Source organism: Urocampus carinirostris, chromosome 11, assembly GCF_059441175.1.
Source record: "Urocampus carinirostris isolate Australia breed hairy pipefish chromosome 11, RoL_Ucar_1.0, whole genome shotgun sequence".
In the NCBI taxonomy this organism is placed as follows: Eukaryota; Metazoa; Chordata; class Actinopteri; order Syngnathiformes; family Syngnathidae; genus Urocampus; species Urocampus carinirostris.
In genome coordinates this window covers 25,739,197-25,755,600 of record NC_142359.1, presented here as the reverse complement: position 1 = coordinate 25,755,600, position 16,404 = coordinate 25,739,197, and the positions used below count along the sequence as shown (strand labels likewise).

The window sequence follows — 16,404 nt, the reverse complement described above, 5'->3', positions numbered from 1 at the left end:
TGCCCAGCCTTTCGCTAAGCAGGACAATAAAGACGAGAGAGAAAAAGAAGAAAAAGGAATAAAATAAGGAAAAACAGAAAACAAGTAAATAGGAAAAATGAAAATAAAAACTAAAAGGAAATGAAGAACAGAAAAAAAAGACAAAAAGTTCGGTAGAAAGAAATAAGAAAAAGAAAGGAAAAAAAGAAAAGATAAAGAAAATACATGAAAAAAGAATAAAAAAGAAGATAGAAAGACAAAGAAAAGCAGGATAATCTATTTTTTGGGGAATACTCAGAGGCTGGAGTTGAAATAATCTATTTTGAGGGAGTCCAGGGAGTGAATTATCACAATAATCTATTTTAGGGTGTTTTCAGAGCTGGGAATTATCATATAAAAATATCAAAAATCTACTTTGAAAAATCCAGCGAGCAGGGTATGAGAATAATCAAAATTTCAAGAGTCTTCAGAACCGGTAATACAAATCTATTTCTGGGGAGTCTCGGCAAGGCTTCATCAGACCGAATTAAAATAACCTATTTCTGGGGATTCCAGAGAGAAGGGAAATACACTTTTTTCGGGATTCCTCAGACCTGAAAAATTGACAGAATCTATTTTTGCGGAGTCCAAGAAGCAGAGAATTACAATGACCTATTTTTAGGGACGCAGTGAGCAGGAAATTACAATAATCTAACGAGAGAAGCTAAAAGCATTCATCAACACATCTTTGCCAGAGAGAGGACAAATTTGACTTTTTCAAGGTTTTTATTTTTGTCACGTGCATGACAAACTATGTGTCAGGCTATATTCTACAAAAGATAAAAAACCATCACGAGCAATTCTCTTTACGGGAATCCGGAAAGCAAGGACATAATATCATCTAAAGGAGATGAGATTAAAACAATAACGCTTGCCTGAACCAGGAAAAAGCAAAGCAAAAACTGTGACTTTTTCAAGAATTTCACTCGAGTTACGTGCACAAACAACGGCTAATGGTCATTAGCATAGGTCAGCGATTGGAGGATATTTTGTAGCGCAGGAACAAATAGGTGGCCACGCGGATGAGAAGAAAAAAAATTCCCAAGACGATGAAATCCACGTAGAGTTTGGCGTCCTCCACGTCCAGCAAGTGTATAATTTGTTGCGGGTCCTGGAAATTACATTGCTCCACGTCGCACTGAAGATCGCTTCGGTTCATGCCGTAAATGGACAGGATCACGCCCTCAAAGCCGTACCTGAGAGGGAAAGATAGGGTTTGCAACTCACATAACCGGGCCAGAGAACCAGATGGGCCAGAGATCGAGACGGGCTGGATCTCTTTGACAAAAGACCGCCAATCCAGAACCACAAATAATTCCCTTAGTTTATACTTTTTTGTTTCGCGTTATTTGTTTTATTTTCCCCCAGAATCGAATTGATGTAGTCGTATTGAGGACGATGCAGCACAAGAACATGTTTAAATTCAAGTTAATTGTTTTAATTATTTGTTACAATCTATTATATTCACTCATTTTTTTTACTTCTTTTAGTGTAAATGTTTTATTTTAATTATATTTTTTTAGAATAACATATGATATCATTTATTCCAGTTAATTTAGATAGGTAGATTGCTGGTTTTGGGGTAGTGCAGTCAGGACGAGATGGGCAGAGTATTTTGAGGAGTTGCTGAATGTGGAGGACGGGAGAGAGGAGAGAGTCGAGGCGATCGGTGGTGTGAGGAAAATAACAATGTTGGGTGGTTTCAATGTAAAGCCTGTGGAAACATAGGAGGTGCAAGAGGCAGTGAAAGAAATGAAAGATTGGAAGGCGCCTGGGTCGGATGGTTGTACTGCTGGATGCTTGAACAAAGGTGGCACGGCTATGGTTGAATGGTTAGTATGCTTGTTGAATGTATGCTTTTTAATGGTGTGGTTCCTGTTGATTGGTGTTGTGTATGTGTGGTGCCATTGTATAAGGGTAAAGGTGAGTAAGTAAGTACGTATGAATGTAGCAATTCGAGAGGTATCAGTTTGTTGTCTGTGCTGGGTAAGCTGTATGGAAAAGTCTTGATTAAGAGAGTGAGAGGAAGAACAGAGGAGGTGGTGATGGAGGAGCAGAGTGGTTTCAGGATAGGAAGAGGATGTTTGGATCAGGTGTTTGCAGTAAGACAGGTGCGTGAGAAATATTTTGCAAAATGTAAGGATGTTTGTTTGAAAAAGAAGTATGACAGTAGATGGAGAGGTGTTGTGGCAGGTGATGGTAATGTATGGAGTGGGTAGAATGTTGTTGGAAGCATTGAAGAGTTTTTATGTGAACAGCAGAACATGTGTAAGAGTAGGGAGTGAGACAAGTGAGTGGTTCCCTGTGTTGACTGGTCTGAGACAGGGGTGTGTGATGTCACCATGGCAGTTTAATGTGTACATGGATGGCGTGGTGAGAGGTGAATGCAAGAGTATTTGGCAGAGGTGGAGAGATGATGGATGGATAACATTGGAACGGTGTGGCAGGTAAGTCAGTTGTTTGCAGATGACACAGCGCTTATGGCTGATTCTGAAGAAACATTAAGAGAAGTTTGGTGATGGAGTTTGGAAGAGTGTGTGATAGGTGTAAGTTATTGGCGATTGTTGGGAACAGTAAGGTGATGAAGTGTTCACAGTGATGTTGTGAGCATGGCGTTAGAAATAAGGTTGCATCGACAGGTGCTGGAAGAAGTTGAAAGCTTTAGGAACTTGGGTTGTGATGTGGCTGCAGTTGGTGGAATGGAGTGTGAGGCTTTGCACAGAGTGAATCAAGGAAGCTAGGTTTTGGGTGCTCTGAGGAGAGTGATGAGCAACAAGAGTATGAGTACGGATGTTAAGAGGGGACTGAATGAGAAATGTGTCAACCGTGTAGTATGGTGCAGAGACTTGGAGCCCGAATGGATATTTGAGAATGAATTAAAATGTTTTTGACATTAAGTGTTTGAGGAGTATGTTACAGGATTGGATAGAATGAGAAATTAAATCGTGAGAGACGGAACTGGAGTCGAAGTGAAATTGAGCAAGCGTGTGGATAAGAGAGTACTTGGGTGGTTTAGACACATGGAGAGGATGGATGAGGAGTGAATGTTGAAGAGAATCTACAGAGCAGAAGTAAATGGAAGGAGACCAAAAGGAAAGCCGCGAGTGACGTGGATGGATGGTTTTATGAGTGCACTGAAGGAAAGAGGTCTAAAGGTAGTGGAAGCTAGATCCCTTGTTGGTGATAGGAATGAGTGGACAGGTGTTGTGAAAGGATAGTGGGATGTTTGGACGCTTCCTAAGGGATGGGCAGGGCACCTGTATGATGCGGCAGGGGTAAACCGGTGAAAGCTGTTGGGCCCTGCTGTTAAACAGAAGAGTGTGTTGTGTCACCCTGACCCGAGTGACGTGGCCGCTTTCTTGTGTCCCGTTTCATCTGGAGGGACAAAAGCATGACCAACTTGGGTGCTGAGGGGCTTAACTTGTTTGGGTGTATGGGCATTCGGGTTGGCCATGGTCAAATATTTTGTGTTTTTACTACTTTTTCTTTTCTTTGTTTTTGTGTGTTTGTCGTGCTGTCAATCACTCATCTCGAGGGATTATGACCAGGTTAGGTAGATAAATATCTAATTCAAGTTTAACATTTTTTGTAATTAAATATAAAGTCATAAATTTCTTTTAGTCAAGTATGTTATTTTTTTGTTGTTTTTAGTTGCTTTTCTTTGTTTTTAATATTATTTGTTGTAGTTGCGTATTTTATTTAATATGAGTTTATTAAAAAAGAAACTAATTCAGAAATGGAAGTTCATTAATAAGGTGCCAAAGTAACCTGACATAGGAGACGTAGGAGGTCCACTGCAGGTAGTACGGAATAGTGCTGAAATTCACAAAAAAGCCAGAAAAAAGGATGATGGGGATGGCTGTGATCGGTCCAGCGAAGGTCGCCACCTGGGAGTTATCATTGATGACAAAGAAATCAAATGAATTAAAGAGAAGCCTCTAACGATAGCGAAACCAGATCCGGAAGGTGACTGTCTTTTTTAGGTTTTTTTGATCCACCATTTTCCTTTTCCGGATCCGGATTTTCTATTTATAGATAGATCGACCTGTGGTGAAGGAGACACCACCCCGATGAGCAGCCCTAGGGACTGCGCCACCATCGGGATGGCTGTGGACAAGGCCAGGAACAGCAGGAACCGAATCGCTTCTGGAGGCTGGCTCGTCATCCAGTAAACGATGCTGCAGTACAGGACTGGACAGATAATCTGCAAGAGATTATCATATTTGTACTCGTTTACTAATATTACTACAGAATTCATTCTTTTTGGCCTCTTCCTGGTGCCACAAGACAGATAGATAGAATATCTGAAAAGGCGGATAGAAAAATCCAGCAAAACAGTTAGCCTGCTAGAAAAAAACATTCAAGGGCAACTAGACATATATAAATATCTAGAAATGGGGCAAATAGGATAACCCAGAAGGAAACAACAGATCTAAAATAAGGGGGGAAAAGGCACAAAGATAGAAATATCCAGCAAAAAAGAGTGGCTAACGAGAAAATGCAGAAAAGAGGTAATAAGATTGACAGAAAAATCCAGTAAAGGCGAAGACGGAAAAATCCAGAAAAAATCAGATAGAAACTCCCATAAAAAAGGCTGATACATAGAAATATCCAGCACAAAGGCTAGTTAGATGGATAGAATGTCTGGATAATCAGCAAAAAGGAAAAAAAACTCGGAGACCCTAACCCTAACCCTAACCCTAACCCTAACCCTGATGACCATTGCGCCGAGGGGGCGGTCCAACGAGTCTTGAGTGACGTCGCCACTCTCCTGCAACAAGTCCAGCAACATCAACACCTCTTGCACAAGCAAGTGACAAAGTTGTCGGAGCTGCTGTCAAGACAACTGACGTCATCAGCTCCACCCCCCAGTAATTCCACCCCGAGCATGCCACCGCGTTCCCCGGCCATGCAGTTTCCTAACATGCCCGCCATGGGAGTGGTGGAGCCGCGAGTGGGTGCTCCGGAGAAATTTTGTGGCGATCCCGCTCAAGTACGCGCATTCCTCGTAAACTGACGGCTCATTTTCGACTTGCTACCCCGTAACTTCGCATCCGAAGCGGCTAAGGTGGCTTTTACTATCAACCACTTGTCCGGAAGGGGTCAACCCTGGGGAACGGCAGAATTTGAACGGGGATCAGCCGCGTGTTCCTCGTTCGATCTCATGGCCCAGGAGATCCTCAAGGTGTTCGACACGGGATCCTCATCAGCTGACTCGTCGAGATCGCTGATGAACATGTGCCAGGTGAGGCGCACGATCGCCGACTTTTCGATCGACTTTCGGACGTTAGCAAGCTAGAGTAATTGGAACGCGGAGGCGTTAGTAGACACCTACTTCCACAGCTTGGCAGACTATATGAAAGACGAGTTGGTGTCCCACGCTCCGCCTTACCTCTTACCTCCTCTCTCCTTCTCCTTCGAACTGCTTTAGGGGGCCACGGTATTCAACAAACTAGAACACCGCAATGCTTCTCATCTGGTTCATATCCGGGAGGGCGACGAGTGAAAGACAGCATTCAACAACCCTACTACGAGTATTTGGTCATGCCCTTCGGCTAGCCCAATGCCCCCGCCGTCTTCCAGTCTCTCATCAACGACGTGCTGCGTGACGTGCTTAACCGGTTCGTGTTTCTTTTACCTGGATGACATCCTAACGCAACACGTCCAGCTCATCCTTCGTCGTCTCCTGGAGAACTTGCTCTTCGTCAAGGGTGAAAAGTTTGAGTTCCACGCCAAGATCGTGGCCTTCCTAGGAAAAATCATGGCGGAGGGGAGGCTTCAAGGAATCGACAGTCACCTACCTTCTGGCCCGTCCCCGACTGCTGCAAGAAACTCCAGCAGTTCCTCGGGTTTGTCAACTTCTACCGCCTCTTCATTAGGAATTACAGTTCGGTGGCAGCCCCCCTCACGGCTCTCACTAGTCCCAAGGAGCCGTTCCGATGGTCTATAGTGGCCAAATACTCCTTCACCACCCTCGAGGCCCACTTTTCCATTGCACCCATTCTCCAGGTGCCTGACCCCGAACGTCAACTCGTGGTAAAAGTGGATGCCTCGGATGTTGGGGTTGGTGCGGTCTTGTCCCAGAGGTCGGCCGAGGACCACACGGCGCTTGTCCACTACTGAGTGAAACTACGACGTGGGAGACAGAGAACTGTTCGCAATAAAACTGCCGCTGGAGGAATGGTGGCATTGGGGGGGGTTCCGTTCCGTTCCTGGTATGAACTGATCTCAAAAACCTACAATAAATCCGCTCGGCGAAGCGCATGAATCTGCGACAATCCCGTTGGTCCTTGTTCTTCGCCCGGTTCAACTTCACCCTTTCCTACCGCCCGGGGTCCCGTAATGTCAAGCCCGACGCCCTCTCCCGTCAGTTCCAGAAGGAGGACAATCTACCCCGGGTTCCGGCTGCCATCCTCCTTGCTTCCCGTGTGGTAGCTACGCTCACCTGGGACATCGAGGACCGGGTCACGAAGGGGCTCCAGGATCAAGCAGGCCCCAGTATCTGTCCTGAAGGGCGACTGTTCGTTCCGGGGGGGCCTACGATCAGAGGTTCTCCAATGGGGGCATGACTGTCCTGCAACCCGGGGGCAGCCCGGACCAGTAGCTTCCTTTCCTGACGCGTCTCGTGGAGCAGTTTATGAACCCGATTACATTTCTGCTTAACCGTCCTGGCCATGTTCTTTCCCCGCTATCAACACTGCCTTCGCTCACCACGGAAGTGCCACTTCCGCGTTCAAAGCGATCGGGTACCCGGTGTAAGCCCTTTCCTCCTTCTAAATAAAGCTTAGTAAAACAAACGCAAGTGGCTCCTGTCTCCGTTTCTGGTCTCTGACACAAAACGGAAGAAAGATATAATGAAAATCCTGAAAAAAAGTATTCGGAGGGACAGAAAATTGCAGAAAAAGTGTCATTTGAGGAATAAAAAAAATCCATTACATGTACAAAGAAAATCCAGATACAAAAGCAGAAAGGGATAAAAATCCAGAAAGAGATCACATAAATAGATGGTTAAATGAGGAAAGGGGATACAGATCCACAGAAAGGACGATTTTTTTCTCCAAAAAGGGCAAAAAGGTAAAGGACATATTCAGAAAAAGGACAGTCAGATACACAGAACAATCCAGAAAGGGGCAATAGACTGCTTGAAAAATACAGTAAAGGGGCAGATAGGTAAACTTGGAAAAATACATGTAACCATAAAAATCCAGCAAAATAGGCAGTTAGGTGGATATAAAATCCAGAAAAAAACAGCTGATAAATGGGATAAAATACCCAAAAGGGGCAGAAAGACAGAAGGAAAATATGGGAAAATCCATAAGAAGGTCAGAAAGAAAAATCCAGTGGAAATAATAAAATCTGGAAAGTAAAGACCAAATCCAGAAAGAGAAAATCCCCAGGAGGGGAAGGCAGAATAAAAAAACAGGGTTCAAAAGGCAGATCAAAAAATCCAGTAAAATGGCAAAAAGGATAAGAAAATTCCAGGAAACTTGGCAAATGGAATAAAAATGCAGAAAGAAAGAAAGAAAGAAAGAAAGAAAGAAAGAAAGAAAGAAAGAAAGAAAGAAAGAAAGAAAGGAAAATGAAAGAAAGAAAGAAAGAAAGGAAGGAAAATGAAAGAAAGAAAGAGAGGAGAAGAAAGAACAAGTCCATAGCAAAGGATAAACTGAAAAGTTCCGGGAGGGTACACAACCATCGGTCCCATAAAAACAAGGTGCTGCAAATCTTACCTGAAAGGGGATGTCCGCACAGCTTTTGGCCATGTAGTAGGCATTGAGGCTGTACCAGGAGTTCAAATGTTCCCTGACAAAAACCGACATCTCCAGAGGAACTGGACAACAAAAAACCCAATTGGTTCTAAGCGTGCCACCTTAATGAGTCCCTCCACCTTCTGCATTTCTCACAAGTGAGGACGGTTGGCATCAGGGCGCCAAACATCAGGAACAGCATAGAGAAGAAAAGGAAGCCGGTGTTGTTGAAGGCGTGTTGGGCGTCGTTTCCGATATCGAGGTAAAGGAGACCGATCAAGATGCCGATCACAATGTGGGAGGCCACTTGGAGGTGGGTCAGAACCTTCAAAAACCGTAACCTGAATCACAATCCTCACAATAGTCTCAGAACTCTTTGGGACGGAAAAGTCTTACTGCGTCTCTGCATATGGATACCAGGTTTCTTTTGAGGAGGATGTAGAACTGTTGCAAGGTACTGGTGGCAAAGTCTCGAGCATTGGGCAGGGGAGCCAATGACTGCAGAAAGAAATGTTTATCAAAGAACTTTTTTAGCTTTTGGGGGGAGTTATTTAATCTAATTCTATTATTTCTTTAATTTTTGAATCAGTTATTTTGAAAAATATTTTTAGTTCATTTTTTTACTGATTGAAATATCATAGCAAAAAAGAATAATTTTATTTTATATAATTATTTCTAAATTTTTACATTAATTTTGTGGTTCATTTTTTTTTTTTAAGTTTACATTCTTTGCTTAATTTATTTATTATCTACTCATTCTAATATTGTTTATTGATGTATAAATTTTTTCTGCTTGAATGCATGATTAAATTGCAACGTTTTCATTTCCCAAATACTTTTTTTTTCATTTTTACATTTTCTTTTAATCCTGTAATTCAAAAAACCCAATAAGTAACTCATTTTCATCAATAATATTATATATGTTCTATACATATAATTTATTATTTTATTCATTTATTCTCATCTTCCATTTCTCATTCTTCTAAAATGTATGCAACATGTATTTTTACAACTTTTTTTCATTTTAAAAAAATAAAACACGTTATTTTATCTTCCATTTTTAAATTCAATTCCATATTTTTATCACTGTATTATATTGTATCATTTTTGCTATTTATTGTTTAATACATTTTCTAACTATAGTTTTTCATTTTATTTTTACTTTTTATTTAAAGATAATTTTTCATTTTTTGTTTAGCATAATATTATATTACATTGTTTGAAATAATGTATTATTTATTTCATCTTTTTTATACACATTTATTTTTTCCATCCATCCATCCTTCCACACTCGGCACTGATTATCCTCAGTAGCATCTAAATTCAAGTAATTCAAATACAAATCATGAACTTAAAAAAAATGTTTTTTCTGACATCTGAAATCTAGAACTGTTCCAAGTCTTCGGGATGTCTTACCAATTCGCTATCGGAGGAGTGAGCGTCCTCTCCCCCCAAGTTTCTCTTGCTGTCCTCACAACATTGACTCCCTTGTGCCGCCTCGAACAAGATGGCGTGCATGTCCCCGTGCGTCCCAGTCGCTACTTCGATGACTGAAGGGGCAAACCGGGGTAATAACAGGCCGAAGAAAGGAGACGGGTTCTCGCAACACTCACTGAAATCGGCCGGGTTGTAATACTGAGGGCAAACCAGGTTGAGTTGGCTCAGGTGAGGGATCAAGTGTTGCACCGTCCCCTGGTAGATGCATTGGCCTTGACTCAGGATGTACAACTGATGGGAAGAAGAGAGCAACTTCAGTTTGTAAGGTGCCAAGTTTTAAACAAAGCACGGGTACCGCAGCTGCTTCCCTCCCCCAACCTCACAAACCCTAACCCTTTAACCCTAGCCAACTCCCCTCACTACTAACCTTTATCTTTCACCCCTTAAAGGGATACCCAAATTCTAAAACATCTAAAATGTGAGAAAATAAGACATGTTTTTGGCATTATATCTATATACAGTATATTTCATTGGCATATTCCAATTTTTTTCGAGATAATGCATTTTGAAAACAGTCAGTCTCGTCTTTGAAAACCTGAGCTGTGACGTCACGTGAAGAACACCAGCACCAAAGCAAGCCAGTCACCATATTGGTTTACATAATTAGTGAAAAAGGTTTTTAGTTTTATAAGCGCGGTTCTGGTAATTTTTGTGAGAAATGCTTAGGCGTTGTGTCGCAGGCGGGTGCAGCAATGGTACAACAAAAGGCGAGCAGCCAAAATGCGGCACACTGGCAAAAATAAGTGTGCTAAAAGGCTAGGTAGTCAGGTACACGGAAGGCTAGCTGGCTGCTAAAATGACAACCGGGACCGATCGGCAAAAACGAAACATACAGAAATTAACATGCAGTAAGCAACCAGGATAACCAAAGCCAATAACAAAAAACTACCATGAAATGAAATGAAATGAAACATGACATGACAACAAACATAAACCTGATTGATTGATTATTCCTACAAACAAAGCAGTTGGCTTCTGTCATGATGAGGTTGCCGTCTGAGTCTTTTACCAGCGCTGTCTTTATGTGTGGGCCGCTACGGGCTTGGCGTAGTAGACTGAATACGCGGCTCATGTTGTTGTTGTTGGCCGCGGACTCAAGCTGTTGGGCTTCTGTCTGCCAAAACCTCTCCTTATCTTCAGCAATGGCCACATTGCGCAGGCGGTTCAGTCTCCGATACTCCGTGAGGTCGCCTCGGAGCCGGGCCTCACGCCGCTGGTCTATGATGTTTAGTGTCCTCTCTGATATCCAGGGCTTTCTCTGGGAGGATCGCGGGCGTCCAAGGACATTGTGAGCAGACTGGAGGACACTTTCCTTGAAGGCCGCCCAGTCTGTCAGCTTGTCAGGAGCCAGGGCATCGAGAGTGCGGCGGATGGAGCAACTGAAGTCTCCGGCGATGTTGGGGTCGCTGAGTCTGGAGGAGTCGGGGCGAGGCAGAGTCTTGTGCTGGTTGACTCGGAGCTTTAGCTTGAGCTGGGCCACCAGCAGACGATGGTCTGTGTTGCCAAGCTGTGCTCCTCTGAACACCCGGCAGTTGGTTACAAACGACTTCCAGCGTCGTGATTTCAGGATGTGGTCCAATGCCTTCCTGGTTCTGCCATCTGGGCTGTACCACGTCCAGTGATGGATGCATTTCCGGGGAAACCAGGTGTCAGCAACACAAAGGTTGTTTTGGTGGCAGAGGAGGAGGCGGCGGTTGCCATATTCGTTTGTTGTGCTGTCAACGAAGGTGGTGCCGACAGGTGAGCCGGGGGACCGATCATTGCTGGATAGAGTGGCGTTGGCATCAGTGAGGATGATGGTGACGTCGTGTAGCTTGGTCGACAGCCTGGTGGAGTTGGTCAAAGAACGCGTCCTTCGCATCCTCATCAGCGACATCGGTGGGGGCGTAGGCGACGATCACTGTCATCTTGCCGTGATGGAGGAGGAAGCGGGCAGACAGTAGTCTGTCGCTCATTGGTGTCCAGCTGATGAGGGACCTCCGGAGGGCTTTTGGAATGGCAAGAGCACCACCGTAAAGGCCGGTCCGGCTCTCGGGGCCACTCCAGATGTAGCAATGGTTGCCAGCTGTTGTTTCACCATTGCCTTGCCATCGTACTTCACAGAGCCCTGCCAGGGTGATGTTATAGCGACAGAGCTCTCGGGACAGCAGGGTGGCAGCTCCAGGGCGAAGGAGTGTCTGGACATTCCAGGTGGCGACACGGGTCTTACAGCGAAGGTCGATCCGTACTCGTTGGTCGGGGGCAGGCTGGGGTCCGTTAACGTGTTGGTCAGTCCGGCTTCTTTCTCTGATCAGTTTCATAACAAAGGGGATTTCTCCTGGGTGAGTTGTTAGCCCTCCGCAGGATAGTCGGTTGGTGGGGCTGCCACCTCACAGCGTACCAACACGCTGGGGTCTTTGTTTGTCTGGAACCTACCCCGGAGACCGGCCCGCCATGGGTGACCCTACCAGGAGCAAGCTCCCGACGGTATCGCTCTCCAGGGTCACTGGAACACGCAAGCCCCCTCGCCGCATCAAGGCCAGACCCATCCGAGGGGGAACATAAAACTGGCCAGGGAAAAACAATGTGCATCGCAGGCTAGGCAGCTAGCCAACTGCTATCGGAAACTGGAAGCCTACGGGATCCCCACGCTAATGAGGAGCTATCAGTACGACACTATATTAATTGCAAAACAACCAGTGAAAAACACAAAAGGAAAAGTCGCAATCACATACTGAAAAGGTAGGCGAAGGTAAAAAAGAACACACGCTGTTCACGACAGCAGGTAAACTTACCCCACGCAGCTTTTGATGATCAAAACACACAACTCGGACAAATCAGTCAGAAGTCCCCCAGCGACAAGGTAAGCAAAGTTTCCATCATTCCAAGCGGAAGTAAGTGTTATGCATTACTATGATCGCCGTCTGTTTTTCAACGGGACGCACAATTGTTTTGATTCCCTGTTGTCATCCAATGACGTCACAGCTCGAGGGAATATCGCGTCAAAAGTCAACTTAAAAAAGTTAACTTAATAATTTCTCGAGTTCCATGGCACGTGGAATATTTTGAAACATATCAACATGATTGTCGGAACTCAAGCCCCTTAATCGAACACAGTAACCATCACCCCATCCTCCCAACCCCCTAACCATAGTCAACTAATTTAGCAACTAACCCCCTATGCTTAAACCCATAATCCCTAACCCAAATCCCTACCCTCTAGCGCCAACCCATAACCTGCTAACCATAACCCCCTAATAACTCCTAAACCTACCTCCCTGACTTGAACCCCTAGTGTCAACCCTTAACCCAAGGGGCAACCTAACCAACAAACCTAATTACTTACTCCATAAATTCCAACCCTTATCACTAACCCAGAAACCCTGACCCTTAAGTCCACCCCAATAACCTCCTATCTCTCTAACCCTAACCCACTTACCTAATGTTAACCCCCTAAACCTATTAACTCCTAACCTACACCCGTAACCCTAACCCGAACCTATTACCCCAAACCGTCACACCTATCCCTAACCTAGGAACCCAAATCCAAACCCCGGACGTCCTAATCTTAACCCCATGCCTCAATTCCTAATCCACCAAATTAACCCTTAACGCTCACCCTTAACCTTAATCTTCTCAATTATTTTCTTTCAAGCCCGCCCTCGGAAGAAAAAACTCCCTCGTGCAAGCCCCCTTACATAATATTGGTGGGAATTAAATCAAGAATGCTCTATATTAACGGTGGGCAGCACGGCGGAGCAGTGGTTAGCACGTGTGCGGCACAGTTCTGAGGTCATGAGATCGAACCCCCTGTGTGGAGTTTGCATGTTCTCCCCGTGCTTGGGTGGGTTTCCTCCGGGTACTCCAGTTTCCTCCCACATTCCAAAAACATGCATATTAGGTTAATTGGCCGGTCCAAATTGTCCCTAGGTATGAATGAGCGAGCGAATTGTCTGTCCCTGTGTGCTCTGCGACTGGCTGGCAAGCAGTTCAGGGTGACCCTGCCCAATGCCCGAAGATAGCTGGGATGGGCTCCAGCGCCCCCGTGACCCTATGGAGGATAAGCGTTGTAGACAATGGATGGATGGATATATTAATGGTAACACTTCACCATGCCAAATCTTTTCGCTGCAGGAATACTCCAACGTCTTCATCTCATCTCATCAGCCGTACCGCTTATCCTCATTAGGGTCGCGGGGGGGCTGGAGCCCATCCCAGCCATCTCCGGGCAGTGGGCAGGGGACACCCTGAACTGGTTGCCAGCCAATCACAGGGCACACAGGGACAGACCACTCATTCGCTCATTCACACACCTAGGGACAATTTGGACCGGCCAATTCACCTGAAATGCATGTTTTTGGAACGTGGGAGGAAACCGGAGTGCCCGGAAGAAACCCACGCAAGCACGGGGAGAACATACAAACTCTGCACAGGAAGTCTGGAGCTGGATTTGAACCCACGACAGGGTCCCATGACATGAACTGCGCCGCACAAGTGCTAACCACTGCGCAGCCGTGCTGCGTCTTATCAGTGTGATTAGGTTGTAATGTCTTTAAGTGACAGCTTAATTTATTTGGCTTTGTGCTGTCCGCTGCCAATATTTTTAACATAGCAAGCGCACCGGTCTTTGCTCGGCTCCCTCTAAGGTCGCAGTGAAGTGCTAAGGGAGGATATTTTTGTTTGTCTCCTAACCTTGTCTCTCCTCACCTGTCCCCGCATCAGTGTTATTTTTATTTATTTTATTGGGTCACTTGAGCGCAGGCTACACTGAATGTCTACACTTCATACTCTATGATTATACCCTGTGATTAATGTTCTGCGTGGAGGTTAAATGTAAACAAAAGACTCTGCCACTAAGAATGTCACTGCCTCCTAGTGTAGCGGAGGTGCAATTGAACTTCAATGCGGTAAAGTTAAAAAAAGAGGTTCCCTGAAGTCAAGCCTGACCATATATTGGTGCCCCATGTGTAACAGAAACTCTTGACTTCAGATCTTAAAACACAGAGGTTTTTCTTACTGTGTTGGTCTTGATAGAAATTTGAAACTCATCTCTTCAGATGAATGAATGATTTAAAGAGCGAATTAAACCCAAAATCTATTACCTTGTCGAACATTTGAAAGAGGTTCCCGCTGGGCTGATGGATGGTGCAGATGATGGTCCGTCCCCCTTTAGCGAGGCATTTTAGGAGAGAGATCACCTGGATGGACGTTGCGCTGTCCAACCCACTGAGACACAAATGCACAAATTCAAACTGATTGTAGACTGAGTCAAAACGTACCTCACTCGAAATATCAATCTGATTTCAGTTTCATAGACTGGCCTTCAGTTTTTTTTGATTGACTTTCAGTTATACTGAACGGCTTTCAGTTTTATAGAAAGGCTTTTAATCTTATTGACCAGCTTTCAGTTTGATTCCGTTTCATTGAACGAAATTTAGTATTATTATCTTGCTTTCAATTTAAGAGACTAGATCTCAGTTTCATAGACCAGCTTTCAGTGTTATGGACTAGATTTCAGTGTAATTGATTGGTCTGCCTTACTGAAGGCTGCCTTTCAGTTTCGTAGACTCAGTTTTAATGACTTGCTTACAGTTTTATTGACTGTTTAAGATTTATAGACCTTAATTTTCATCTAACTGAAATCCGGGCAACAAAACTTAAAGCCAGTCTATGAAACTCAAATCCAGCGTATAAAAAGTAAATTCAGTCAATAAAACTATGAAACATCCTGGACATGAAATTTTGGGGTACATTTGAAAACTTTGAATGAATGAAAACTTTATTTCCAACATTAGAAAATAAAGACGGGACAAAATCAATGACATTTAAAAGCTGATTTTGTAATTTGAGAGAATTAATAATTGAAGACGTCCTCATGGAACATCATACCTGATGGGCTCATCCAAGAACATGACCGGTGGATTGTTGACCAGCTCTAGACCAATGGCTAACCTTTTGGACTGGCCCCCCGACAAGTTGTCCGTTCGGGTTTTAGCGCAGCCGGTCAGACCCAAAGAACTCAGAACTTCATTCACCTGTGACCAACCAGGAATCGTAATCAGCATAACAATCCCAAAAGCGATACTTGACATGGGAAGACTTACGATTTTCTTCTTGACGTTCATGGGCTCGTTGAGTTTCAGATTGGCGGCCACCTAATATACAGAAAACAGGGGGTTCCATTTTTTAGGGTTCAATATTTATTCATTTATGTATTTATTTATAATTTATTAAATGAAAGTGCTGGTTTTGAGACAATACTTTATTTTACTTTTCTCGCTCATTTGGATCCAGTTGCTGCTCGTTTCCTGACTGGTTCCCCTCCTATTTAAGCTCAGTGCTTTCATTCCCTCCTTGTCGGTCCATCAACAAACCTCCGCACTTGCAAGGCAAGCGTTTTGACTATGGGTCCAGTCTGTTCCGTATCCTGTATCGATCCCTGATCTTAGCCCCGTAGCCTGTATCCTGTCCGGTATCCTGCTCATTATCGATCCCGCCTGTCCAGTATCCTGTATCTTATATCAATCCCTGATCCAAGCCCCGTTATTCCGTATCTTGTATCCAGTATCGATCCTGTCTGTCCCGTCCTCACTTCTATCCTGCTCGTGTGTCCCTGACTTCCCAATCGTCTCCGACCACTTCATCTGTTTTGTCCAACAACCTCGCCCAGATCTCCTGCTCCGGCTACTTGACCCAGTTTTGCACATCGACCACGCTCCGATCGCCCGTCTCGGCTACTCCACTCGTTTCCGCATTCAGACCACGCTACGATCTCGTGGGCTTCCTGCTTCTCCTGCCCAGCGATCGCCAAATCGCTGGAATTTGTTTTCCTGCACCTGACTTCTCCGCTTCCGCAATAAAGCTTGTTGTGAAACGTTAGGGCCTACCCTCTTTTCTGACTCTGAAATTTTTTTTCATTTTCAGCACTTTTTCCATTGTTTTTAATACTTTATTAGTTTTTATAAATATACCATCATGGCCTCCTTGGTGGATAGGTGCGGCATAAGCACATCGCTTTGCATGATGTAGCAGGACATCTTTTGGAATTTTTTCAAGTCTCTGGGATGACCGTTGACCAGGATTTTGCCCCTCATGCCCGTCTCCCTGCGAAGGATTTAGACCAATGCAGAAAAACCCATTTGGAGGACTTGCGTTGCTTTATACC

At 44.5% G+C, this 16,404-nt stretch overlaps 1 protein-coding gene across 1 annotated transcript; it reads right to left on the bottom strand.

Annotated features, from left to right (window-relative positions):
* Nucleotides 1–725: 725 nt before the first annotated feature.
* LOC148356928 (ATP-binding cassette sub-family G member 4-like) lies at nucleotides 726–16,340 on the bottom strand. Its single transcript, XM_088347198.1, has 12 exons — nucleotides 16,211–16,340; nucleotides 15,344–15,394; nucleotides 15,129–15,274; nucleotides 14,342–14,465; nucleotides 9,377–9,491; nucleotides 9,180–9,313; nucleotides 8,160–8,261; nucleotides 7,920–8,088; nucleotides 7,746–7,846; nucleotides 4,064–4,222; nucleotides 3,787–3,905; nucleotides 726–1,214 (listed from the first exon to the last, which is right to left on the bottom strand). The coding sequence occupies exons 1-12, from the start codon at nucleotides 16,331–16,333 to the stop codon at nucleotides 989–991; spliced, it is 1,569 nt and encodes a 522-aa protein (XP_088203324.1). The 5' UTR covers nucleotides 16,334–16,340; the 3' UTR covers nucleotides 726–988.
* Nucleotides 16,341–16,404: the final 64 nt, after the last annotated feature.